General features: G+C 33.2%; 2 protein-coding genes and 1 long non-coding RNA gene across 4 annotated transcripts; all 3 read right to left on the bottom strand.

The window, feature by feature from the left end:
* Window positions 1–3117: 3117 nt before the first annotated feature.
* On the bottom strand, window positions 3118–6743 carry LOC116142903 (protein HOTHEAD-like). Its single transcript, XM_031428319.1, has 6 exons — window positions 6370–6743; window positions 4918–5257; window positions 4534–4835; window positions 4062–4453; window positions 3300–3865; window positions 3118–3213 (listed from the first exon to the last, which is right to left on the bottom strand). Exons 1-6 carry the CDS (start codon window positions 6440–6442, stop codon window positions 3171–3173), a joined length of 1716 nt encoding a protein of 571 aa, XP_031284179.1. The 5' UTR covers window positions 6443–6743; the 3' UTR covers window positions 3118–3170.
* A 1102-nt stretch (window positions 6744–7845) lies between these two features.
* LOC116142887 lies at window positions 7846–12403 on the bottom strand. The gene is made up of 3 exons (XR_004130060.1): window positions 12313–12403; window positions 11782–11952; window positions 7846–7922 (listed from the first exon to the last, which is right to left on the bottom strand). It is a non-coding gene; the product is annotated as an uncharacterized LOC116142887 (long non-coding RNA).
* Window positions 12404–12937: 534 nt separating this feature from the next.
* On the bottom strand, window positions 12938–21455 carry LOC116142888 (SPX domain-containing membrane protein At4g22990-like). 2 transcript variants are annotated; one of them, XM_031428297.1, is made up of 12 exons: window positions 21218–21455; window positions 21028–21089; window positions 19458–19516; window positions 18797–18917; window positions 17854–18165; window positions 17369–17473; window positions 16817–17271; window positions 16223–16524; window positions 14975–15159; window positions 14064–14254; window positions 13823–13956; window positions 12938–13327 (listed from the first exon to the last, which is right to left on the bottom strand). In XM_031428297.1, exons 3-12 carry the CDS (start codon window positions 19508–19510, stop codon window positions 13089–13091), a joined length of 2097 nt encoding a protein of 698 aa, XP_031284157.1. In that variant the 5' UTR covers window positions 19511–19516; window positions 21028–21089; window positions 21218–21455; the 3' UTR covers window positions 12938–13088. The 2 variants fall into 2 exon arrangements, with proteins under 2 accessions (XP_031284157.1, XP_031284158.1); XM_031428298.1 differs by having other exon boundaries at window positions 17234–17271; window positions 21218–21454.
* Window positions 21456–26431: the final 4976 nt, after the last annotated feature.

The following is a 26431-nucleotide window of genomic DNA, read 5'->3' as shown; positions in this document are numbered from 1 at the left end:
TTCTCGTCATGGTTCTACAATTTTAAAGACATATATCAATACATATAGATATAATTTACACGATATAAAATAAATTGTCTTTTATTAATCAATCAACATTATTACAAAGAATCAATTCTACAATAATTGGTTGGCTCTAGGGCACCTACTCTAACAGGCGTACTAGAAGAAAATTGAAAAAAGGTTATACAAATGGATATTGATGTAATTATAATAGTATATAAAGATGATGTTGTCAACACAATTAAGATTAATCATTTAGATAACAATTCATTGAGTGAAAAGAAAAAAAAATATAGCCTTTTCAATTCACTAAATTTTAGGAAAAAATGAGTATTAAGTTAAAAATGATAACTCATGCAGTGATTTCTTGGATGTTCTTTTCCTTTTCCAGTTTCTCCAATTTTATTTTGGACTAAATCGGCCGATATCTAAGGAAGTGAAAACAGGCGAGCTGGGCTACTGTCCTGCTCTTGAGAAATCTTCATTCTACAAGAGGGAAGAAGAGAATGAAAGGAAAATGTAGCTTCATTGAAAGAATGAAAGTCGAAACAGCACCACCGTATCAAGAGATTAATAAAGTCGTTGTTTTGGTAACAAGAATTAATTACACCTTCACATCATGTGCAGAAAGTAGCACAATTAATTGATATTTGATCCTATATATGCCTTCAAGTCAATTAAATTTTGTTATTAATTTCCTTTCTTTTTTAAGACGAGAAGTAGCTAGGTCAAGTAATACACAAAAACGTAGTAGACTCATTTTGGCCGTAATATTTATATATAAACTGTCTTGAATGCTAATATATATATCACGGAAATTCCTAATAGTAGCAAGACAACCTTTCCATTCACTGGCAATTCATGTAATTTTGCATATAATATTTCTCAATTAATGACGACTAGTTCATTCTGAAGATTGATCACTTACAGAAATCTCAAAAGAAGTAACTAGATCCATCTAGATAGCTAGAACCTTTTTGCTAACGATCGAGCGTCATATCACAAAAACATATCCTTCTATTTAAAATTCAAAGGCTCTATATATAGACTACAGTCTCATCGTTCCATCAGTTATTTATCACCACTATATTAGTGAAATACCTGCATAATAATTCTAATATATAGCAAATACCTTTTCCATCATCTTCTTTTACTACAGAAGCCACCAACATAAAAGCCGATTCAAGGTTATTTAAGCTTTAGGTGAAGCATACATGAACAGAGCTACAGAGAAGGCCTTTTTACTTGAAGAAACTGAGATGAAGTAAACATATTGGAAGCAAATTAATAAGCAGGATATTGCCAGCTGCTTCGGATCAAATGAAGGGCCCCTTTATACGTTGAAAAAGGTTATAACAAATTTATCATAAGAAATTATCAATGCATGTAGTTATGTATAGATATAAGTGGATCTGTGGATGCCGATTAGTCCCCTCTATTTCGTTGTATTGTCTGTAGAAGAAAAGAAGCCAACTTCCACTGGTAAGAGTTCAACTTCTCTTCGTTACCCTTCAATTTTCATTTAGTCGACGACTGAAACTGTTGCATTTTGTCGACAAAAGCCGGTGGCCTGCATATATATATGTATGCATACTCTTAAATCTAAGCTTTGAACCTATACTACATCATGATCATGCATATGTCACTCCCGTCGGCTGGTCAAGCACATAATTTTGATGTATGAAGCATTTCAATTCAAAAAGAACATATTATATATATATATATATATATATATATACAAATTCAGTTTTTTTCTGAATATCATACCTTGAGTTGTGCAAGAGAGAAGCATATATACTATAGCCCTTGAGATTATATATTTAAGCTGAATCAGTTAAAGGGCAACTCTCCTTTGGCGGGTCATAAAAAACCCAATATGATGTCATCATTCATCAATGACCTTCACCTGCCAAAGGAGAGAAGCCCTACAACTAAGTCGCTTAATTATCGGTTTCTCCTCATCACTCATCTCATTGAAGGATGCGTCAACTAGCTTTGATATTTATAGGCTGTTCTGAAGGGCACTAGATGTGGAATAAACTGTTGAAGAAATAGCATATGCCATTGATATATATAATATCCTTTAAATTTGGTGCATGCTTTCCACGCATTCTGTGAAAGTCGATCTCTTTTTATCTGAAAAGCTTCTTACAAATGTTTGAGATTCTTGTTAGCATGATTTAGACTGTGATGTCTCCGTATCCATGTATGCTTAAAGCTTGAATGGAAGTTGTGAAGGGAAGAGATCGAAGAGAGAAAAAGGAGTCAAGAGGAGATGCCTAGCTACTTTGTCTTTTTGGCACCAAAATCTGGGCCTCGAGGTATATCCTATGACATATTCTTTCCTCATTAATTCTGATTTGCTTTATATATATATATATATATTGCCTCTTGGGTTTATGAAAATCCGAATGACCCTTACGATGTTTAAGATCATTTCATCATCATCCAATCAGAATAACTCCCAAGGCCTGATAAATGATCTGTAATTGCCTTTGTCTTCCATGTGTCTCCCGTTATTTGTATGCGAAACACCGCGGTCCCTCTCTTGCCTTTAAATTATTTACTTTTATACACAAGTGGTATGTTTAATTAGATTGTCTTTGTAATACCAAAATTGGGTATTTCTTTTTTAATTTTGCGTTTTATACGAATGTAAACTTTAAATTTCTTTAGCTTTGAGAAGATAAGTAGTCGTTAATTAACTCTCTCATTATTTCGTTAACCCAATTCGTTTTGCTCAATCGGGTTTTAATTCTAGTAGAAAATCTGAGATGACGTACTGAAAGTTGAGTTGACAAGTTCAAGAACAAAAGACGTGAACAACAAATTTCATCATCTCTCTGAAAACTATACATAATTAATTATAATTCTAGAATAACACAGCAGGACATAATACAAAAGCGTATATATTTATAAACCAGCTAATTAAAAATTAACCACAAACAAATGATAGTTTATGTACGCGATTACATTTCTGCAGTCTCATTGTTCAAAATAAGTATTTATCAAGCAACAACAACAATATAGAACAAGAAGCAAATTCTAAACAAACATTTCATATATTAGTTTTGGGCTAAGGGAGCCAACTGAACAAAAGCCATCTTTTTTTTTTTTAATTTTATTTAATTCGAATAGAAAAACAAACATCAAACGATGCGTGTCAATCACTTTGCCAATCTTTCACTCAAAATCTTCACTCCCATGTACCTGCAACATAAAAAATAAACCCCATCAATCAAATATTCTAAGGATGCAACTAAAAATAAGACTAAACTAGCTAGAAGTATATTTACCTTCCAAGCATCATGACAGTGGCTTGTGGATTAGTCCCAGGAGAATAATTAAACGTGGATCCATCAATAACCCTTAATGCATCCACACCAAGAACCTTGTAATCCTGATCGACAACCTGACCAACTTGACACCCTCCATGATAATGCCATATGGTCATCACTGTATCTTTGCAATACTGCTCTAATGATGTCGATGCATTGCTATGTTTCGGTAACAAATTTATTGGGCCACTTGCTGTCATGTTCAGTAGTGTTGGTAACGACATAAAATTATATCTGAACTTGGAAAAAGCTTTTGAATCAATTATTTTCTCTATGGTTTGAATGCCTTGGACACATCTGCTTAAGTCTTGGGGTTCTTTGAAGTAATTGAAGGTGACTGACGGGTTCTCGTTTGGATTGCGGTTTCTGAGCTCCAAATGGCCTGTGGAGACTGGCCCCATAACCTTTTCAAGAATGAATCCACCTCTAAAGGCTGTGTCGTCCAGTTGGTTCATGTACTCAACAGCTTTGTCTATGGCTTCTTGGGTCCTGTGCTTGGGAGGCACTGTAGAGAGCTGCCCAATCTGCATATATGAACAAAAAAAAATTAGAATTAGGATCCTCTCCTGATATTTTGATACATATTATGTAGAGAAAGACAAAAATACACAATCTATAATATACCAAAATGCTAATTTTTTTTGTCCTGAATATGTGCATTAAGGGCATACATTAGGACCACCCTATTATAAATTAGACCGCAAAAGGGATTCACCATACCTTAGGAGAAAACATGCCATAGTCTCTAGGTGGACTTGAGCCACCAGCAAAGTTTTCGCCGCTTGCAGCTTCAATGTAGCTTCCAAAATGGGTGATGCCGACGACCTGAATAAGGGAAACCTCTACCGGAAGAGGGGAGGGCACAAAAATTGCATTCATGGGGTTATCGGACATTCCTTGACCAACCAATGGTTGGTCCAACACTACTGTGATATTGTGAGCCTTGAGGTGTTCTGCAGGACCCACTCCACTTAACATCAGAAGTTGTGGGCTTCCAAGCGCGCCAGATGATATTATAATCTCATTCTTGGGGCCATTCTTCAGATATGCTCTACGCTTTGCTCCTTTTGCATCTCTGAAAATCACTCCATGAGCCAACGGCCTAATTTTGCCTGTTTAATTACAAACTTATAGTTAATAACTAGAGCAAATTTTATGTGCGTCAATACTAAACCAAGAAATATATGGATACCTTTATGTCTAAACAATATCTTATGGACAGAGGCATGCAAGAGAACAGTGAGGCCAGTAGGATTAGCATACTCCAACAAATCAGCAGCAGTATGTCTCTGACCCTTTTGATCAAAAATAGTTCCACCAATCTTTGTCCCATACAGATGGTCATATGTGAAGCCATTGTTCGGCAACACACCCGCCTCTAGCAGCCCATCTCTCACTGCAGACTGCCACTGCCGCATTGGTGGCTCAAATGTCACCACCTCCTCTACCCACTCGTACGATTCGTTCACTAACCGTCCGTTCCACCCCACATCTCTATTTTATATATAACCATAAAATCTTTAGTTTCATATCAAACATTGTTTACATATACATTACAAGTAATCTTGTAATTTACCTGACATAATCTGGAGGGGCGCGAGTGTAGAAGCCGGCGTTGAGGCAAGAGCCTCCACCCAAAACGCGTGCGCGGGCATTAATGACGCCATCTTCAGAAATGAAACGCTGGGATGGAGAAGTGGGAGAGAGATCAGAGAGAGCAGCACCAAAAGAAGATAAGCTCGTGATGTTAGGGTTGCCATAAGGTGAGCCACCACGTTCAAGTAACAAAACGGATGAGTTTTGAGAAAGAGTGGCAGCTAAAGGACAGCCAGCTGTACCACCACCAACAATTATGTAATCGTAGTAGGATACCGATGGAGCTGAGGTTGCGTTCTGCATAAAGGAGTAGTTTGGAGCTGTACACAATAACTAATTAATACTACTATATAGATTTGTTACCCAAACTCATTCTTAATTAAGATGTATTGTATAGCATTATCTTTTTTATTTTTTTTTCAACAATAAATTATAAATTATAACTAATAATAACGACAACACTCAAAAAATGAGGTTCTTTTAAAATCTTCAAACCCACAAAAATCTATGTATCCTCGATCATATAATTTTTAGCAATGAAAGCGTATATTATTTTTAGAAAAATATAATATTAATTAAGAGAGGATACTTAAAGTTATTAATTAATTTTATGAAGATATTATTATTTGTTTATACTCAACTACTTTATATGCCGACAAAGAAACAAGCTCTCTTTCTTCTCAACCTTTGTACTCTCCACAAAATTTATACATTTTATAGGATGAGCTCAATATCATATAAAAATATATTAAATTAAATTAAAAGCATTGTAGTTAGCAACTACATTTTCGGTGAAAAAAATGCAGATTATAAACTAGTAATTGGTATGATATGACCGATGCAAAATGCATATCTTGAGCTATAGTGAATCTTTGTACATATGCATTTAAGTCAGTCACATCACCATAAATGAGTCACGCGGTGTGGTTAAAAATGTTTTTCACTTTATTTTCTTCTTTTTCAAATTAAAAAAAAAATAAAAAAATTGGTATTTTCTAATTTCATTGAAGTTGATGATGAAGTCTTCCTTTAGCAAATTTTGATGAACACTCTTGGAGAAAGTATTTGCATTTATAAGACAATTAATAAAGGAAATGATATTGCTACACTTAAATGAAGGAAATGATCAAACTTTGAGTAGAAAGCTTCTGATCACTGTGCAGAAAACTTTCCCACTTTTCACGTCTAATGACACCATAGACTTGACCAAAAACAGGCCAATCTTCTATTATTTGTTAACAAATAATCCCTCAGTATATGGTAAATTAATGAAATTATATATATATATATATATAGTGCTCTAATTCTATGCCAGAAAGAAACTCTACAATTGATCAATGAAAGGTAGTAATGATAGAAAGATTAATAAAGAAAAGAAAAGAGGATATATAAAAGAAGATGAAGAAGAAGAAGAAGAAGAAGATGAGAGTACCTGTTTCAGAGGCACAAAAGTCATGAAAGAAGAGAATTGCAGCAAGAAAAATACTCCACCACCAAACACCCATGACCTCAAACAAGATCAAGATATTTAAGAAACGCTTTGACAATCGCTTTTATGAGATAGATTATAGTTCTAACTCTAAACAAGTTCTCTTTCTCATATAATTTAGAATGCAACAATCTTTGGTGATGCCTACAACTTCTGCATGCACAAAGATTAAAAATTACAAAAACCCACAAAGATTCAATGAAATGCAGAAACTGTGAAAGCCACAACGAACTGTCAGCGCATTTATAAAAGGCTCATAAAAACAATAATGAGGTAGCACAGATAAAAGAGAGGTAGGAGATGAACTTTCGCTACTTATAATTACTTACTAATTAGCTGATCATATAAAAGTTCTTGGGTGACTTTACAATTAAAATATGGGAAAGAGAGAAAAGCAGTTAGTTAGGTGTAGTTAAGGCCACCTAATAACTACGACTGGTCTGCACTTTACATTGCCGATGCTTAATTATACGCCGAATTTTATTAAATGCCATATTTCTGATATATGGCCATTGTGTATGGTCTTTAAAACACACCAATTATCACTCTTAACTTAGATTTAATCAAGAAGGTTTCGTTAAATCATATCATCTTTACCCTAATTCCATACAAATTAATTTAGAGATACGTATACTATAAAGGTGATAATAATATCACTAGCGAAAGAGAGATAGAGCTGATTTGGAAGCTAATTAATACTACCTTTAATACTTGAAGCAGCAGTTATGTAAGTGATAAAGGTCCAAGGTTAAAATCGGGAATTGAAGAAGATATAAATGAAATCTAACAAACTCTTTGAAAGTAGTTCAGCTTAGCTTAATGCAGAGTGGGAGTCCAATAGTTCATTATTGAGTTAGATGAAGTCTGTAAAATTAAAGGACAAAAATAAAAACCTCTAGAAACATGAAGCATAGGCATTCATTGCAGCAACTAATATATGCGGTGTAGAAGGTTTTGCAGAGTTATGTCCACAGCTGGCATTTGGGGACACTCCTTAATTAAATTTCACGCATTCAAATAATTCATCGGTAAATCATAAATGGATTTACATCTGAACTGGTCTGGCGGCTATTTATGTCAAAGAATTTCTGTATATTTTCTCCCTCGATTTTATTAAACAAAGAGTCTAATATTAACATTGTATTTCTCGCACTGTTGCAACAAAACACCAACAATTTGTGAGTCTAATGCAAAAAAAATTAAATGCTTCACCGAAGATGGTTGCTGCCTGCTACTGCTACACAACAAATAGTCATGAAATCGTAGGGCCTGTTTGTTCAGGGATGTGCAAAAATAACCCGTCCTCAAAACTTCAACTTGAACCATAGGATTTTCAAGAAAGGCCGATAACACATGTATCCTCTGAAGTTTAGCCTACATACAAACTGATACCCTCATTTTGAAAAACCATCAAACATTCCACCCTTCTTTCAAATTTCAACGGTAAATTTAACCGTTAATGGGCATTTATGTCCTTCCACTTGATGCATAAAACCCTAAAAAAGATTTAACATATATAACATTAAACGTAACAATTCAACGTTAATACTCTTAAACCTCACAAATCAAAAGGTAAAAAATAAAATAAAAAATGACAAACCGACTAGGCCGACCATGTCATGGCTAGATCGTGGCCTAAGCAGCACTACCCAAGCCGCAATCAGTAGGATGGCAACTATAATCTCTGTTTTCGTTTTTGTTTGCCGGCCACAGTGGGGTGGTTTAGTGATTGGATTTTATGTTTCTTTTAAGGTTTTCTTGGGTTGTAGACATTATTTTTGGATTTTGATTATTTGAAGTTTTGTTTTAGATTTGTTTGGAGATGCCTAATCAGTGAGATTTATTATATATGTATTAGGTTTGTCTGGAGATGCTTGATTATGTGAAGTTTCGATTTTGATATGTTCAGAGATGATTAAGGATGCCAAGTTTTCATTTGTGTACTTTGTTAAAATGAGGGAGACGAAGAGGGTTTTGGTGAGAGAAATTTGAGATGTAGATAGTTATTTCCTTAATTTTATTAATTTGGAGTTTAATTTATTTATTATTACATAAAGAATTTTAAGTATTTAAAAGGTCAAAGATGGTCAAAGCGGAATTTACGTAGATGTAGACTAACGAAGGTGGAATATCAAAGCGAGGTTGGTAGTTTGTATTAGGCTAAACTAATTATATACTCACCCAAAGTTTATATATATATATACTAAAACATCTTTATAGTAATATTCTATATAAGAATAAATTTTATATAATTATAAAAAAATTTAGTCCTAATTTAGGATAGTTATAAATAATAATAAACTCTACATTGTAATAAATTATAATTTTTCGAATTTCCGTCTTAAGAAAAGTTTCCTCCATATAGTAATAATTATCTGAATATTGCAAAAAAAATATATGTTATATTATATTAAAAGTTTCAAATGAAATAAAATATTTATCTAAAGTTGTTTGGAACAATGATTTATGTTTAGAGATGTTTGGGACATCTTTTAACTTGCGGGTACGTAATAACTAACTAACATGGACACCTTCTTATTGAAGCCAAAATATTTCTAGTTTCTCAAATATGTTTGGAGCTTCTTGGCATGAAACTTTTGTATTTTCATACTATCATTCTCATGATTATTTTCTTTCTTTTTTTGCCTAACTATAGCAATGATTTCTTCTTTAGTTAAAGCATACATGACATGTTGCTTATTTGAATGATTGAGGAAGACATTAATATCTATTTGATTAATATAGTAAAGTTGTCTAATCTGATCACTCAATTATATAATGACTCTTTGATTCTCTTCATCCATTTCATTTATAACTTACAGTTCAACGACATCGGGGATCCTAATTTTGCAGTGCTTAAAACAATTGGTAATTGTGTGTGGCTTCACATCAATCGATCATATAACAAGTGCATTTATAATTTCATCAATGACATTTATCTTTGTTAGTTCTAAGACACAATCTTCTATCTGTTTCAAAAATAGGCAATTGAAGCACTAGTTGAATTGAAATTCTAATACTACTAAAATATAAATTGAAATCCTAATACTATACTACTAAAACATGAATTATAAAATAGGAAATCAAAATAATAATTTTTATATCTACACATTTATTAAGTTATAATCTCCTCATAATAATAAAATTAGTTAATCCCGTCATTATTTTATTTATGTATCACTTGTTTTAGTTTCTAAAACAATTATACTTTTTGAATTTTAGAGTTAAAATTAATTACCATATTGAAATATATAATTTTATGTGTTAAACAGGTTAACGTGTACGGAAACAACTTGGATTAAGAGTGTGTTTAGGGTTGTTGTAACTTAAAAATTAACCACTTAATTGTTAAGCTACAATATAAAAGTGTTTGGTAAATAAATTTTGAAATTAATTAACTTTGAAGTTGATAATGATATAATCAGGTATATAAAAAATTTAAAAAGCTACCAGTGTAGAATATTCGCCTTTTCTAAGACCCTAACACTTATACCAGTAAATTTGTTTTCCTACCATTTTCTTGTATATTTCCAACAAGATTTTTTGGTAGTTTATAATTATTTTCCTACAACAATAGCACATTTCGAGCTTGGAAAATACTATTTTTTTTTTCCAACAACTTATATATCTTTCAAATCCAACAGCGTCCGACGAAGAATTGCATCACACTCATTTCTGAAGGCAAAATACCTTAAGAAATAGACAATTTTCGTGACATCGTCTACGTAACAAAATATGTGACATGAGGCATCGTCGTTTCCGCTATACAGTGGTAAACGAGAAACGGGAAATGCACCACAAGTTTACACATCCAAATGTCTACGTGTCAAAAAAGGGTTGCTGCTAAACTTGAAAATAAGACACAATCTAGACGTAGTGCATATTGAGATGAACATACGTAATTAACGATGTCAATTTTCTAGACCTAGCTCAGATATTCATGCGAGTAATACTACACATATATTATTTTTATACAATATTTTTTATACAACATTATGTGACAAGATATGATTGGTTAATTTAAAGTTAAAATTAAACTTTCATCCAATCACATCTTGCCATATAATGTTGTATGGGAATGATGTATGTGTAGTATTATTCTATTCAAGCATTGGACTTGACCCGTGTGTACAGTCGAGAATACCCAGGTCTAGGTCTCGGGTAACAATTCCAGACTCTTGCAATTATTTAAAAAACAAAACAAATAGGTTCAAATTGACAACTTGTAATTAACCTGCTTTAAATGTTTCATTTGAATTTTTAAGTTTGTTGAACTATTTTCAAACATGTAAAAAATCTTACACCTGAACTTTGATAATTAATTGTTGTGCGGGATAAACATCCAACTCAAGCTCAGAGAAATCATAGGGGTTCCAATTCGGGTACCTCGTTGAACAAGTCGAAGAAAACACATCGCTTAATACAGGTGTCAGCTTGCAACAAAAGAACCAATGTCAACAAATTTCAACGATTGATGCGGCACCTAGTTGGCCTACTTAGCTGCATGGTCACTACGTGCAGTACATGCAGCATCTTCTCCTAACCAAACGACTAATCACTGACAAACTCAAGTTAATTACGGCTATGACCGTGAATAAGCGTAATAATGACCTAACGCCCTCAATCGTCCAAAATCTATCAGACTAGACAACAATCATTTCGCTAATGCAACTCCCACTAACGACCGCCGTTAGAGGTGGAAAAATCCGGTTAACCAGACCGGTTCACCATAATCTTGAACCGAATCGGATCCTAGTTCAGGTGGAAAATTGAACTAAAACCAGACCAGTTTTCCACTTGAACAGGTTATTAACTGAACTGTTTTTCTGGTTCGATTAACCGGTTTTTTTTTCAAATGGGCTTGGACCACTTTGGCCCAATTCCATCCATCCCTCTACTTTGGCCCAACATTTTTCAAAAATTTTAACTTGAATTAAATTCATATTCTTTTGCAATTAAATTCATATTTTTTAATGTAAATAAAGTACTAAAAATTTAGGATTTTTTTTTTAACCTGTTTATTTTTTTGGCTAAACCGAAACCAAACCAAAAATCTGGTTTACCCAAACCGAAACCGAATCAATTTTCAAAAAAAAAAAAAAAAAAAAAAAAGATTTTAGGTTCAGTTCGGTTTTCGGACTTTTTATTCCACCCCTAACTGCCATCACAGATCCTATAAATACCCAGTCGAAACCCTTAAAAATGAGGGGAGAAGACAAAAATATAGAGGAGAAAGAAGAAAGAGAAAGTACTATATCTTTATTTTTAACTCTTTGTAATCACTCATATCGAAAATACAACTAGTGGATGTAGGATTGATTTCTTGCTTAGCAGAACCAGTTTTAAAAAGCTCACCTTTTTATTGTTATTATTAGCTAACATTGCCATCGACTCCAAGTCTCCAACCTCATCCTAATCACTCGCATCCACCCTCGTTGATTCCCCAGAATGACGCACTCACCTGGCTCAGTTCCTTTCTAGGTCAATCGAGTACCTTTGGTTGACGGGTGTTCACGGCTTGACATTCTAGTTGATATGGAATTTTGCATCAACATTAATATTAAACATAAATAATAGCCAATTATTAACAACCCAAAATAATTGTAAAACATAATCAATTATTCATAAGTTCATATCCATAAAGCTAATTATAAGTTGTAATGTTTAAGGAGTCCTAATAGCCGCAAAAACAACTAAGTAACACATTTTAAGATGACGATATTGTTGTTTTTGGGTTATCATCTTCTTTAAATTCTTGACCAACAATGGTCTTATCTTTTGGAAGTCTACCTAAAAAACTAAAATATAGATTTGTAACTAAAAGGGTATTGTAAAGTTAACATAATAATAATAAGATTAAAGTAATAATAGAACAGATTTCATTACCTCTCAAACTCTGAGCACACATTAAAGTCTGTGGAACAAGTTTACTCCGGTGTGGCCCTAAAAATCGAACAACGATGCTGAAAGCCAAATGTAGACGCTAAGCCTAAGATATCTCTAGCAAAACGTTCTTTTTCAATCCCTCCACTAATTCAAAATATCAAAGTATTCCTCTTTCACCAATTTTTTTAATAGATTCGGCCACGTAAACAACCAACTCAGATTCTGAATAATTTCATGCAGAAATCTATGAAAGACCCATCAATATTCTTCTTTTTCTGAGTAAAAAATGAAGGATTGTCCCTTGAATCATCACATATGGCTTATGTCTTATATTCATTCATCACACAATCCACATAGTCACCTTATTATCATGAATATGGATCTCAACTGGTACAAGTGTAACTGTGAAGGTCAACTTTCTTCTTTTCGAATAAGTCAGCATATCCTAGTTTGTGTTTATGTACATCTTCGAACCATCATCCTAAGGTAGACGAAATTGAAGCTAATAATTATCCTCTGTTTATTGCCACCTTACGTGGAAGTATATAGAGGGCTTTTTGGTAAAATATAAAATCATGAATGTGTTTAACGCAGACTGCAAACTAACTTATCTTTGCACAGAATCAAATTTAGATTTTATTTAAATCCATTTAAAGAGAATCAATGAACTACTTCTTACAAAATATACAACAATGAATAGCTACCCAAATTATGTAATAGGAGAAGGTGGAGTGGTTGTGTTGAGAGTTGAGACAAACCAACCACATCTTCTCCCATCAATATAGAGAGTTGTAGGTAACGAAGGTAGCCATAATGGAAGATATGCAAATAAGGAGTGAAGGAATTAGAGTGATATTTAAGAGACTGCTCTCCCCCAAGTACCCTGCTAGCGTTATTGTCGCATCTGCAATCACTCTCGCAATCGTCCCAGCTTCTGTTGAAAGTAAACCACCATTGTAGGTTCCACGAGAAAGCCTGGAAGACATCACCCGAGAGAGAAGTGCCAAGTTCACGCCTGTACCAAAATCGACAGATAAATTAGGATCAAAGAGTATCAACCGACAGATTCATCAGGATGAAGAAACAATGAGACCTAAAGACAAAATCTATTTTTATTATACGGCAAATTGGTACTTCATTAACAATTATGTCGTTCATTTGTTATCATGTTGTAAATTACATTTTTGTTGTTTCTTTTCCTCATTCAGCTAGTTGATAAAAGGCAATTAGCCATGCTGCTTAAAAAATAAAACTGAAGCACACATAACATGGTCAGAAATGAGAATTAACGTATGTAAATGATCCATTTAACACATTACAAATAAAATTTTAACTGCTAGTTCATTCTTGATGCTCTGTTCAAGATAACTTGTTACTATTTAGAGATGCATGTAAGTTGGACACCTGCTTTTAATTATTTTTCCTCTCTCCCTTTGAGAAGATTCTGTTAACTTTATCTTTCTCAATTCTAGTTATAGCTTTTTAATAATAATTGAAAAATAGATCTAACCTTCAAGTACTTCAGCAAAAACAAACAAAATGAGTCCTGAGCAGACATATTGTGGCACAGAGTATGGAATTATCACATTGAAGCTGAAGATAATGCCTACTAAAACCATGATTTCAGATGCCAATAAAATTTGCCTGAAACCAGATCAAAAAGAATAACACATCAGTAGGTTATGATAAAAACATTCTAAACTTAATATCACCTAACATGAGATAAAAAAGATGCCTAATTGAAACATTACCTGTCTTCAAACATGTTGCTTATATAGCTTCCAACAACAATGTTTACTGGAAGAACAGTAAGGCCAAGACATGCAAGAAAAATAGCCACGCTGCTTGTTGACCAATTAAAATAGTATGTGGTAACGACACTAGATTCAGAGAGTAAAACCTCCATTACGTATTTGAGCATAAAGTATATCAACAATTGAACCTGGAAAGTACATAAGAATTCAGGTGAGAGATCATGACGTGCTATATCTTGAAATAAATTTGAAGCTAAATAACTTGCAATGAGAAGCAGATAAAATTCGAGACCAGTAAGCTCGCTAATGAAACCAAGTATACACACAATAACAATCAGAAGATCACTAGGCGTGGACTTCCCCAAGCTCTCTGTGATGATTTATAAATTACAGAGGTCAAATAGTTATTTTGTCCTGTAGTACAAAGAAGAGCATCCAATCTCCAACTTTGATTTTAATTAATACAAGATCTCAGTTCCCTCTCAACTCATTTTCATGCTTGTAAGTATCTTCCAATAAATTTTTACATACAATAGATTATCTTATAAATAATACCAAAAATTGTGCTATTATGTCCTTCAGCAATAACTGATCTGATGAATGTTCATATTCCATAATATCTAGACTGCATTGAACAATATCCAGCTGATTTACAAGTCAATAAACATAGAAATGAAGATGAAGATATTAGAACAATCTAGTCAAAAATCGATAATGGCAGGTCAAATTTGGACAAGATAACTTATTAGCATCTGGATGGAATGAAAATCCTATATAGTGGAGACAGTTTATTGTTCTATGAGCAGATTCATCTGATTAATTAAGTAAACCAACGTACTTTCCACACAATAATGTCATCTAACTTCAATGTTTTGGAAACTATGATGAATTTTAGTGAATCAACATACCTTAACAGAGGGTGTAAGTAGTCTATATGCCGCTTTGATTGAATTGGCTGGTCCATGAGATTCCTCAGGACCTTCTTCACTTCCATCACATTCTGCATCACCATCTTCATCTTGTTGATTGTCTTCAGAAGTTATGAGTAATGGTTGCTTAAGACCTTTCTCGAGTTCATTATTTTCTACTGGTTCTGTCATTAATCAGGATAAAATCCAAAATTAACATTTCTATACATAGAAAAGTATTCAATTCTATAAAATGAATTAAAGTGAAGCAATAGATGGTTTTAGATAGAAAACTTTCAAGTGATTAACTAAAACTAGCTGCATGGCCCAGCTCAACTTACGCCTGTAGTCAAACGATGCTTCTCCTATGTATAACGCCATAAGACTACTTTTAGGCCACATTTTAACTAGGTCAAAGATCCAACTATTTTAATAGTTGCATATCTCACTGGTAATGACCCTTCAGCCTAATAATAAAATTCCATGAAGGGTCCCATTCAGCTTACCTAGCAGCTGCAGAGAACACAATCCCTATACAGCCTAAAGAAGCATCATTGCTAACCAACCGGGACCAGAGTCTTATCAAAAATCATTTAACAGAGTCTTAAAACTGATTTTGTACAGTCATTGAACAACAGAGAGCTGGTTAATGAAATCACAAAACCCAAAGCTAAGAGGGGACTGTCCACTGTGTTCAGGAATCCATCCTAGACTTTCTGAGGCAACTATAATTCTTGAATTAAACAATAGCTGACAATGCCTGTTTGCAGTTTGTTTAATGGAGAAAAGATTAAAATACCAAGTACCCCTATGTACCAACTGAATTATGTTAGCTGCACCTGTAACCAGTCTCAAAAATTAAAAATGAACTACCATAAGAATGACTTCAACATTTTGTGTTATACACTTCTAGTTTGGGAGAAGAAGACTATATCGATCACTTCAAACTTTAGTATCCTCAATCAAAACCTATCAAATTTTCTTATATCAAGAACACAAGTGAAATTAAAACTTAAACAAATACCAATACTATAGTAAAAAGGAGGACAGTTTTGATGCACTCTGATAATGTGTCTTGGCATTAAAAAAGTTATTCATAAATCACAACAAAATATTTTCAAGGGAAACAAATATCTTATTATTTAGTTTTATATTCAAGGCCAATGATTTCATAAACATCCAATGAATAAAAGCATCTATTAAAAAAATATCAAAGCCAAAAAGACAAGGTGATAGGAGTTCACATACCTGCATTCGATTCATGTGGTCTATCATTCTCTTCTATATCACGAGAAGGTTCTTTAAATGAGATCCACAACCATATTAAATATATAAACCAGGCCACAGCCATAACCCATCCAGGTAAAGTGTCTTGATTAAATGTAAGCTTGTAAATCTTAAAATTGGTTTGCAGTAAGGCAGCAAGAGCAGGACCACAAGCCATTCCAAGTGCACTGGCACTAACAAAACCTGCCGATGCCTGCATGCGGATTTTTAATGGTACACAATCACTGATATAACGCCGGTTAACAGCTCTTGCAGATCCAAATCTGAAATGTGAAGTACAATTTCATCAACATAAGAGGAGCTAAACTTAGAAATATTCCTATATCTAACAAACTGTAAATTTAAGTTATGGTTCCCCAACAAGAGTACTTTTTGGGTAAAAACTTTTATCATGATGGAAATGAGCTTTTAGTTAATGTTACATCTATAAAAATGTCACATCATTCACGATTGTACAGATAAACGAGAAATTGAAATGCACTAAATACACAATCTTGGAGTTGTCTATCAAAGAATTAAACAAAGCAAAAAAAATTAAAATAATAGAGCACATACCCACAGAAAAGACGACCGATTAAGAGAACCGCTATTGACTCAAGATCATAGGCCAATGCATACAAGGTATTTCCAATGAAAAGAACAATACTGCTAAACACAAGAGGTCTGAAGTATGATTTATTTGACCATGCACTAAAATACACAGAGGAAAACACCTGTGCAACAGCCATTGCCCCAATAACAACACCACAAACCGTTGCAGCAGCTCCCAGGCTCAGAGCATAGTCATCTGCTGTAGGGACAATAATATATGTATTGACCATATAAAGAAATGTGTTTGCTAAGTTCAAGAGAAGTGACATGAAATGATATCTCTGATCATCAACATGTTCCTCAACTGGAGTAGGTAGCTCTTCTTGCATAATGAGAGCATGTTGAGCCAAAAAGTTGAGGAAATTTGTTGAGTGAGTTAACCTGTCTACAGCTGCTTTTATTGAATCAACAACAGGATCCTGCAAGGTAAATTCCAAGGGTTTGAGTGCTACAGGTACAAGAGAACAGTCAGAAAGAAACACGACAGTCTATACAAGTTGAATTAATATGATAAACCTGGAGTGGAAGAACAGGCTGATCATAAATGGATAAGTAGCTTCCCTGACGATCTTGAAGTTCATGAAGATTTCGAGATATGGCTCCCACAACAGCCCCTAATCCCTACACAATTCCAGTTTTTTATCTTAAACCTTCGGGAGGAAAATTACTCTTAGAGGCTAATTCAGACTCTAGATCACTTTCATACCCTAGAACTTACAAGCATATCTGAAACCATGAACTAAAGTTTCATGGAAAAACCTAATTAAATGTGTGTGTGTGTATACACACGAAAATTCTCAATTGTGGATGTCTGCATTTTTGTAAAATCTGGACTTCTGCATACCGTCGCCAATAAATATTAAAAGCCAAAATTTTACAATTTTCAAAGAATGTTTGATTGACCTTTTTTTTCTAGTATTTTAGCAGTGACGTTTAATGAGATCCACATTTTAAAATTTAAAATACAGACTTTCACAGAAGAGATAGACTATATGTATTACCACATGCTTGAACACTTGCTGCAGCTGGGAGTAAGGATGATTAGCACGAGTTTTGACATAATAATTAGTGAATCTATAACCAAAGCGTTTATCAAACTTTTTCAGTATCTTGCGCAGACCAATAGCATTTATCTCAACAAAAAATAGAAGTTTCAACAGATCATGTCCCACTGCTCGATAAGCTTCACGTAGTTCAGTTAGTTGGGATATATCTGGCTGCTCCTGAAGAGCGTCATGTTGTTCCCCAAGCCTGGCTAACCTGCTAGCAAGGAGACCTTGTTGTTCCAACAGAAAAAGGACAATCTTCTCAATCTGAAAATGTAAGAACAAGAAAGTACATGAAAAAACTGTTCACATTCAGCCTTCAAAAAAGTTCACCATGATACTTTTTGGTGCAAATATGAAGGTCAGCCAGCTACCAACTAACTAAAAGAAATTCAATTTATGATCTCTATATCCATGTCAGTGATAGTCTCTCAAAAAGTATTCCATGCCAAGTGTGGCCAGCTCCATGTCTGTTATGAGAATCCTAGTTTATGATATGATATATTAATTGACACTATCAACTTTTTGACCCAACTACCCATTCACCTTAACAAAGAACTCAATGAAGTAAATTTTCAAGGAAGTATATAATACTTTAAAAGTAAAACAACTTAAACAGGTTGAGTTTCTGATTTAAAAACCAAACCCCAGGAAATCATGTACTCTAAACTCTAAAGAATAACAAGGGGATACTGAATATAAGTCTTAGGAGGATAACTTGAACACACACTAGGCTTGATGCAAAGCAAGAACGTCTCAATGTACCAATGCTAATGACAGATATATCCAGCATTATTTCATTTCAATCTTATCACATAATTTTTTGAAACACCGTCTGAGAAAACCTCTTGCATTTATTAGCCAATATAGCACTTCTGATTTCTATCTTCCAACATACCTGATTATCTAGCATTCTTGAGAAATCCTTGAGAACATGACGGCGATCTTGAGCTCCAACTTCAATCTGCTGACCATATTGTTTTACTTTCTTCTTCATTAATTTGTAGTTTATGTAGTATCTGAAAGAAACAAAATTATAAGCATGGTAAAGCAACTTCAAGAGTATATAAGACCATATTATACTATGATAAAATTCACACGAGTGAAATAATAACCAAGCAGCCCCTGTTCTCTCTCTGTGTATGTCTAAATGGATATATGTATGTGTGTGTAAGAACCATGAAATTGTCTATGTCATGATTCTAAAAGTGAAACATCACATACAAACAAAAGAAAGACATAGAAACCAATAGATACATCGTGCTCAGGCAGACTAATAAGAACTTCTTTTATTCTTTTTTCTTTCAAAAGATAAGAATTAAACTAAGATTCCGATTAGAATAGGCATACTCATAATCACAATCAAATCCATCTCTAGTAAGTTGCAACATGTTGAACTAAAATATGCGGTCACAACATACTTTCCTCTTGGAAAGGTAAATATTAGAGGAAAAAGAATTAATCACCAAACAAAATGAAATTTTATCATGCTTCTTTCTCCTTACTTGAAAGAAGCCTTTTATGCTACCTGGAAATGAATATCAACAAATGAAACATACCTTTGCCATTCCTGAATCTGTCTTTCCTTTAACTTTTTCCCAAAGGCAACCATTTTTCACTACATTTATAGTATATGGAATTCAGTCAGAAAAGAGAAGAAAACTCCAACAACGTTACAAAAAGAAAATTTGTTCTGGAGTTAAAAGACAACAAGGAAAGAATTAATAATCATCGTATTTGTACATTGTCTACCATAAAACTTGTCCCAATACCAAATGTATCACCCAAGATTAATGAGTCTTTGCAGAAAGAAGGGGAACAAGGAACAACCACAATCACAATCACCAATAGATAATATTTCGCTCCTTCTGACGGTGTAATATTTTCAGTCCTAAGAACCTCTTTATATAAAGCCAAAAGAGTTAATAGTTTTGTAACACTAAAATGCTGCAAAAATCACATACATCTACCTATCATACACATTTTTTGAAACCAATGCATCATTTTCCAGACAACATGAATCATATTCGTCCAATCAATAATAAAATAGACAACATGAATCAGCTTTTCAGGCACTAAGCAAAGGATTCAATTTTACATGGACATGAGTAATGCTTCCCATCCCTTAACATGTCTGGATGATTTCAAAGCAATAAAAACAATCTTAATACCATAATAAAATTTTTAAATGGGGTCACTGACATCAATTGAAATTCAGAAATCATCATTTTCCAGACAACGTGAATTATATTCATCCAATCAATAATAAAATAGAGAAGATCAATCAGCTTTTCAGGCACTAAGCCGAGGACTCAATTTTACATGGACATGTGCAATGCTTCCCATCCCTTAACATTTCTGGATGATTTCAAAGCAATAAAAACAATCTTCATACCATAATAAACTTTTAAAATGGTGTCACTGACATCAGCTGAAATGGAGAAATTGTTTTCTAAGACAAAATAGATTTTGACTAATGCACATATTTACATTATAACACATTTAAGCTAACTTTTTCAGGCTACAATCTCCTCATAGCGCCTATCATACTAACAGTCAACTTATGCCTTCCGTGGTATTCAGCCGAAGCCACTGCCCACTGATATATAATTTGGAGCATGTATGTATGAACAGTTATGCAATTCGTCATGATGTTCTCATTTAGCTAATCGCGGGTCATTGATAGCAATGTTTAACATACTGTACGCAGAACGCCAACTTTGACAAGTCAGCGCAATCCTTCAAGCAGTCAGTCCAGTTAAGTAACCTCAACTAATAACCATGATTCAGACCATATTAAATAATAGTTAATTATCAGTATAATCAATGTTTAATGACAGCAAAGGAAGAGGTATGCAACTTTCCATTAATATACTCAAAAATAAATATTCGTAACTTCAGAGTTAATAAGTAGAGAAAAAAAAATAATAATAAAAAAGAGGCTGGCAACACATGAAGTTTCCGGTAATCGTCTATTTGGTTCCTGAGAAAACCTCGAGAAAAAAGAACATGAAGACAAAATCCTTCAATTCCTTAAAAGTATAGAGAAACAAGAAATAAATATAAGATTTAAATTTTCAATTCATTTTCCATTCGCGGCAACCAAACAGAACATGAATCACGCATTACCTTGAAGCGAAATTCGAAGCTCTCTTAAGCGAGACAAAGATTAGATGACCATCAACGAACAGCTGAACCAAAAAGCAAAACAAAGAAAAAAAACACGTGAATGATTCAAAAAACAGAAAAACCGCTTTCAACGGTATTTTTTTCATAAATCATGTAAAACATGGATTCGAATATGAAAAAGAAGATATACCTCAAACAAATCCAGAGGAGCTAGAATTTATCTCTTTCAGAGAAAAGAGGATCTTCTTTTGAGAGAGAGAAAAACTGTAGAGAATGATTTCTCAATTATCAAATAAAGAATAGAAAGTGACTAAAGAGTATTTCGCACTTGGCTTAGATTGGTCTGTTCATGAATTAATCATTGAAATTCAATTATAGAGGAAAAAGAAATAAAGAAGTGAAAAAGGAGAGAGGACGATTTATGTTGATTCGGTTTACTGTCTGTCATGGCAGGTTTTTATAGTAGCCTTTCATGTTTGGAACTCTTTACAAATATATTAAACTTAGGGCTCATTTGTAAATATACTAAAAATTGGAGAGTTGATGATATGATAGGGATTAGAGAGTGAATACGGCTCTTCAATTATGAAATTGGATTACAATCTCTATCCTTTCGAAGAGAAAGTTTTCCTTATTGAGACAAACTTAATTTCAATCAATTATGTACATTATATTAAATTAAATTTTTTTATATAAAAACATGTAATAATAATAATAAACTTTTAATTTTCTTTTTATAATTATATGATTAAATGAATTACATCTAATGAGGGTGATTTCAAAATATCTGAAAGTTTTATGGGATTGTTATTTAATATAAATATATGAATATTTAATTTAATTTAACCTACGGACGGTGTGAAGGTGAGGAGTTGGATGCTAATAATCTGCATATAAGATTAATTACTTATGTTAGGGGAAACTGACTTACACCGACGCAAGGTTTGGCAAAACAATATTAGTACTCAAAAGGTTTCAAAATGACAAATAGGTACCTTTTATTAGTGAAAATACTAGAATGCCCTTTGAGAAATATTAGTCTATTTTTTAATTACTTTTAGACCCCTTAAGTTTATTGATTCCATCAAATACCCCCAGAAAAAAGTTTAAAAATTAACAAAAATACCCCCACCCACCCATACTTGCCAAATTCCAACAGTCACCGTCGGTGGTAGCCGAAATCTGTCACAACGGTCTATGCCACCATTGGAAATGGCCGGTAATTCACCGATCTGGCCTTTTTCAACCAAATCTACGGCCAAATCTAGCCGTCAACGGCCACAACACTCCATCTTTGACGGCCAAAGATGTGGCCATCGTTGACGGTCAACCATTGATTTCAATTTTAATAGATTAGGAGGAAGTATGGGAGAAAATATATTTATTTATTATTATTTTTTTTGTTATAAAGACCAGTTTATGCACACTTCAACTAATTTCGTGAGAACATCTTATCCTACAAGTTCAATATACTAGGTAAGCCACAAAGTAACTTTAAGGTGGTTTGAACCTAAAAAGTCAATTAAGGGAACAAATATTCTTGACCATCCGATCAACCTCTTGGGGTTAATTGCATGCATACAAGTAAAAAATAAAAGGATATGCAACTTAAATTTTTTTTAACTTAAAGTTATGATACAAACTTTAAACGTTTAATCTTATATGATCTAATAGTTGATGAATAAGAATATAAAAGGCCACATATTATGACTCAATTGTTTTGACTTTTTTGAAGAATCTTTTATCTTTGTTGACCTAAGAGCATTTCTAATGGTACTCTTTATTTTGAAGAGCATCTTCATTAATTTTTAAGAATAATGTTACACTTACATCATTTTTTTACACAATTTTCATTATATCATGATGTGACATATGTCACAATCACACAAATTTTTAATTATTTTTAATCTTTAATATTATAATAGAATTTATGTGATTGTAGCATATGCCACGTCATGATATTTACAAAATTGTGTAAAAAAATTGTGTAAGTGTAGTATTACTCAATTTTTAAATATAAAGAACACAATTTTTATTTAAATCCTTTAAATTTAATGAAAATGCTATTTATTTTTAAGAAAGAGATTTAATGGGAGAGAGAATTAATAAATAAAATACATAGGAACTTATAGTTTATTAATTAAAATTAAGATAGAGAGTGAAATTTGACTCTCTAAATGTGGAGAGTCAAACTTACTCTCTAATTTATATTTTAAAGATAAAGAGTTTGTTGGACTCTTGTTTTTATAGATAGACTCTTTATAATAAAAAGTTTGGGTCATATAAATAGTCCTTTGGAGATACTCTAAGAGCATCTACAATGATGCTCTTTATTTTAAAGAACATATTTCATATAAATAAAGAACATCTTCATTTATTTTTAATATAAATAACAAAATTTATATTCAAATCTAATAGACTCTTTAAATTTTAAGAGAGATAATATGTTTTTTTCAAGAAAAAAACTTAATAGGAGAGGTAAATCATAAATAAAATGCATAGAAATTTGTAATTTATTATTTAAAATTTGGATAGAGAGTGAAATTTGACTCTCTGAAAAATGTGGAGAGTCAAACTCACTCTTTAATTTATATATAAAGAATAAAGAGTCTTTTGAACTCTTATTTTTATGGATAAACTCTTTATAATAAAGAGTTTATGTCATGTAAAGAGTTTAGCTCGGCAACTATGATTGATTGATCAAATATAAGTTTGTCGAGATATAACTCAACCTAGCATAAGTTAGTCGCGAACAATTCAAGGAATCATTCAATCAATCTCCAGATTACTTTAGATCTCAGATATTACAGGAATGACTCGATCAACAACGATTACTGTGCAATCACAGCGTCAAATCAAGAGAATATCGGAATTGCGATTCAAATCAATTGTAATCCCCTTAATTTCGCTCTTTTCTTTGTACAAATCTGGTATAAAAAACCCTCTCAAACGATGAGAAAGAGGTTACAATTTTCATATAAGAATTGCATTGTAAACTCTCACAGCAAATACAAAAACACATTGGACGTAGACTGTTAACCTCAACAACTACTTTAAAAATCTCTTTGTTTTTAATTCATTTAATTCATATTCATTGCTGATTTTCGCTAATCACACACACATCGATTCCAATTTCGACAAGGTTGTAGTTACATTTTGTTAATACATAATTCTGTATCAACCAACGTGATTCCAATTCCGACAAAGTCAATGGAATCACGTTGGTTGACACAGAATTATGTATTAACAAAATGTAACTGCCATTGTGGCATTCATATTTCATAATATCCCGACCATGTTCCTGATTTCTGATCTCCTTTATGGAGATTGGCACCACCATGTTCCTGTGTCCATAATCCCATTTATGATGTTCTCAATGTTGCCATAAATGTGTACTTTTGAGGGTGCCCCTCGTTGGCGGTATTGCGCTGTATTAGAAGGCATATATGCACCAATTTTTTTTATTTGTTTATCCTATGTTTGGCTCTAATTTTTGTTACACGGTAAATTGAGAAAAAAATAAGTCGCACCCCCTAGGGTTGAGTTGGGATTTAAAAATTTGTTACACAAATATTTTAGACAAATCAAAATGATTTAAATGCTATGAAAATAATGTTTAGAAGAGCTTATGACCCCTGCCAGTAGTTCTATTATTTTCCAAATAATCAGAATTGTTATCTGAATAATTCTTGTATAAAAACCCCTCAAACGATGAGGAAGAGGTGTACGATTTTCATATAAGAATTACATTGTAAACTCCACAGCAAATACAAAAACACAGTGGATGTAGACTGTTAACCTCAACGATCTACTTTAAAAATCTTTGGTTTAATTCATATTCATTGTGATTTTCACTAATCACACACACATCGGTTTCAATTCTGACAAAGTCGATTGAATCACGCTGGTTGGTACAGAATTTTGTACCAACAAAATATAACTGCTTTTGTGGCATTCATATTTCATAAATCCCGACCATGTTCCTGATTTCTGATTCTGATTTCCTTTAGGCAGAACGATTTACACCTACCCAAGGTTTGGAGAAACGATGTGGTACCCAAAAGTTTTCAAAAAGACAAACAGGTACCTTTCGTTAGGGAAAAGACTAGAATGCCCTTTGAGAAATATTGTTTATTTTTTTATACTTTAGACTTCTTAAGTTATTAATTTCATCAAATACCCCAGAAAAAAGTTTAAAAATTTACAAAAATACCCCACCACCCATACTTGCCAGATTCTAGCGGCACCACCGGTGGTAGCAGAATCTGTCACAACGGTCTACGCCACCACCGGAAATGGCCGGTAGTTCACCGATTGGCCGAAAAAGGTCAGATCGGTGAACTACGGCAATTTTCGATGGTGGTCGCGGGAATGGCAAGTATGACTGGTGGGGGGGTTTTTGTTAATTTTTAACTTTTTTCTGAGGGTATTTGATGGAATTAATAAACTTAAGGGGTCTTAAAATAATTAAAAATAGACTAATATTTCTCAAAGGGCATTCTAGTCTTTTCCTAATGAAAGGTACCTGTTTATCTTTTGAACCTGTTGGGTATTAATTTATCGTTTCTCCAAACCTAGGTAGGCGTAAGTCGTTTCCCATTTCGATCATTGAAATTCAATTATAGAGGAAAAAGAAATAAAGAAGTGAAAAAGGAGAGAGGACGATTTATGTTGATTCGGTTTACTGTCTGTCATGGCAGGTTTTTATAGTAGCCTTTCATCTTTGGAAATCTTTAGCAAATATATTAAACTTAGGGCTCATTTGTAAATATACTAAAAATTGGTGAGTTGATTAGTCATTAGAGAGTGTATACTGAATACGGCTCTTCAATTATGAAATTGGATTACAATCTCCGAGAAAGTTTTCCTTATTGAGACAAACTTAATTTCAATCAATTATGTACTTAATCTACTTAATGGTCGCTAGTGTGGAGCACAGCGGGCCCTAAGTTAATTAATAGTCATGACAGTAAACGATATATTTCCACGAAATCTCAAGTTGGTATCATAGGTTCTATTTATTCCATATTCACACCCTTAAAATAACACTGTTAACATTTTTTAGGATAGTGAGGGTGTAATTACTATAATGCCCTTTAATCCTAAATTAATAAATAATATTTTAACCCCTAAATTACTAAAATTATAAAATTAACCATCTTATTTTAAAATTACATCAATTACACCCTCAATGACTATGCACTGTCTCGGTTTTCACCGGATCTGGGCTATTTCCGATGCCAGCGAAACCCCTGGTCACCTCCATCACCTTCCCTATCATCCATCGTCCAAAACCCCTCTGGTTCCCGACTCATTGGGCCCTCCAATCGCCGGTGTCGTCAACCTTAGGTTTTCGTTGTTCTTCGTCGGATTCTGGTCGATTCCGGTGACGAAAATCTAATTT

This window comes from Pistacia vera, unplaced genomic scaffold (assembly GCF_008641045.1).
Source record: "Pistacia vera cultivar Batoury unplaced genomic scaffold, PisVer_v2 Contig421, whole genome shotgun sequence".
Lineage (NCBI taxonomy): Eukaryota > Viridiplantae > Streptophyta > Magnoliopsida > Sapindales > Anacardiaceae > Pistacia > Pistacia vera.
Note: the sequence above shows the minus strand (reverse complement) of the source record. Positions and strands in the feature narration are given on the sequence as shown.

Coding starts and splice junctions, on each gene's coding strand:
- LOC116142903 (XM_031428319.1), bottom strand. CDS start 6,442: ATGGGTGTTTGGTGGTGGAGTATTTTTCTTGCTGCAATTCTCTTCTTT. Junction 4,454..4,533: donor GATATTGTTTAGACATAAAG/GTATCCATATAT, acceptor GTAATTAAACAG/GCAAAATTAGGCCGTTGGCT. Junction 3,214..3,299: donor ACTGTCATGATGCTTGGAAG/GTAAATATACTT, acceptor TTTATGTTGCAG/GTACATGGGAGTGAAGATTT.
- LOC116142888 (XM_031428297.1), bottom strand. CDS start 19,510: ATGGTTGCCTTTGGGAAAAAGTTAAAGGAAAGACAGATTCAGGAATGG. Junction 17,272..17,368: donor AGCCTGTTCTTCCACTCCAG/GTTTATCATATT, acceptor TTTACCTTGCAG/GATCCTGTTGTTGATTCAAT. Junction 14,255..14,974: donor TACTTACACCCTCTGTTAAG/GTATGTTGATTC, acceptor TGTACTTTCCAG/GTTCAATTGTTGATATACTT.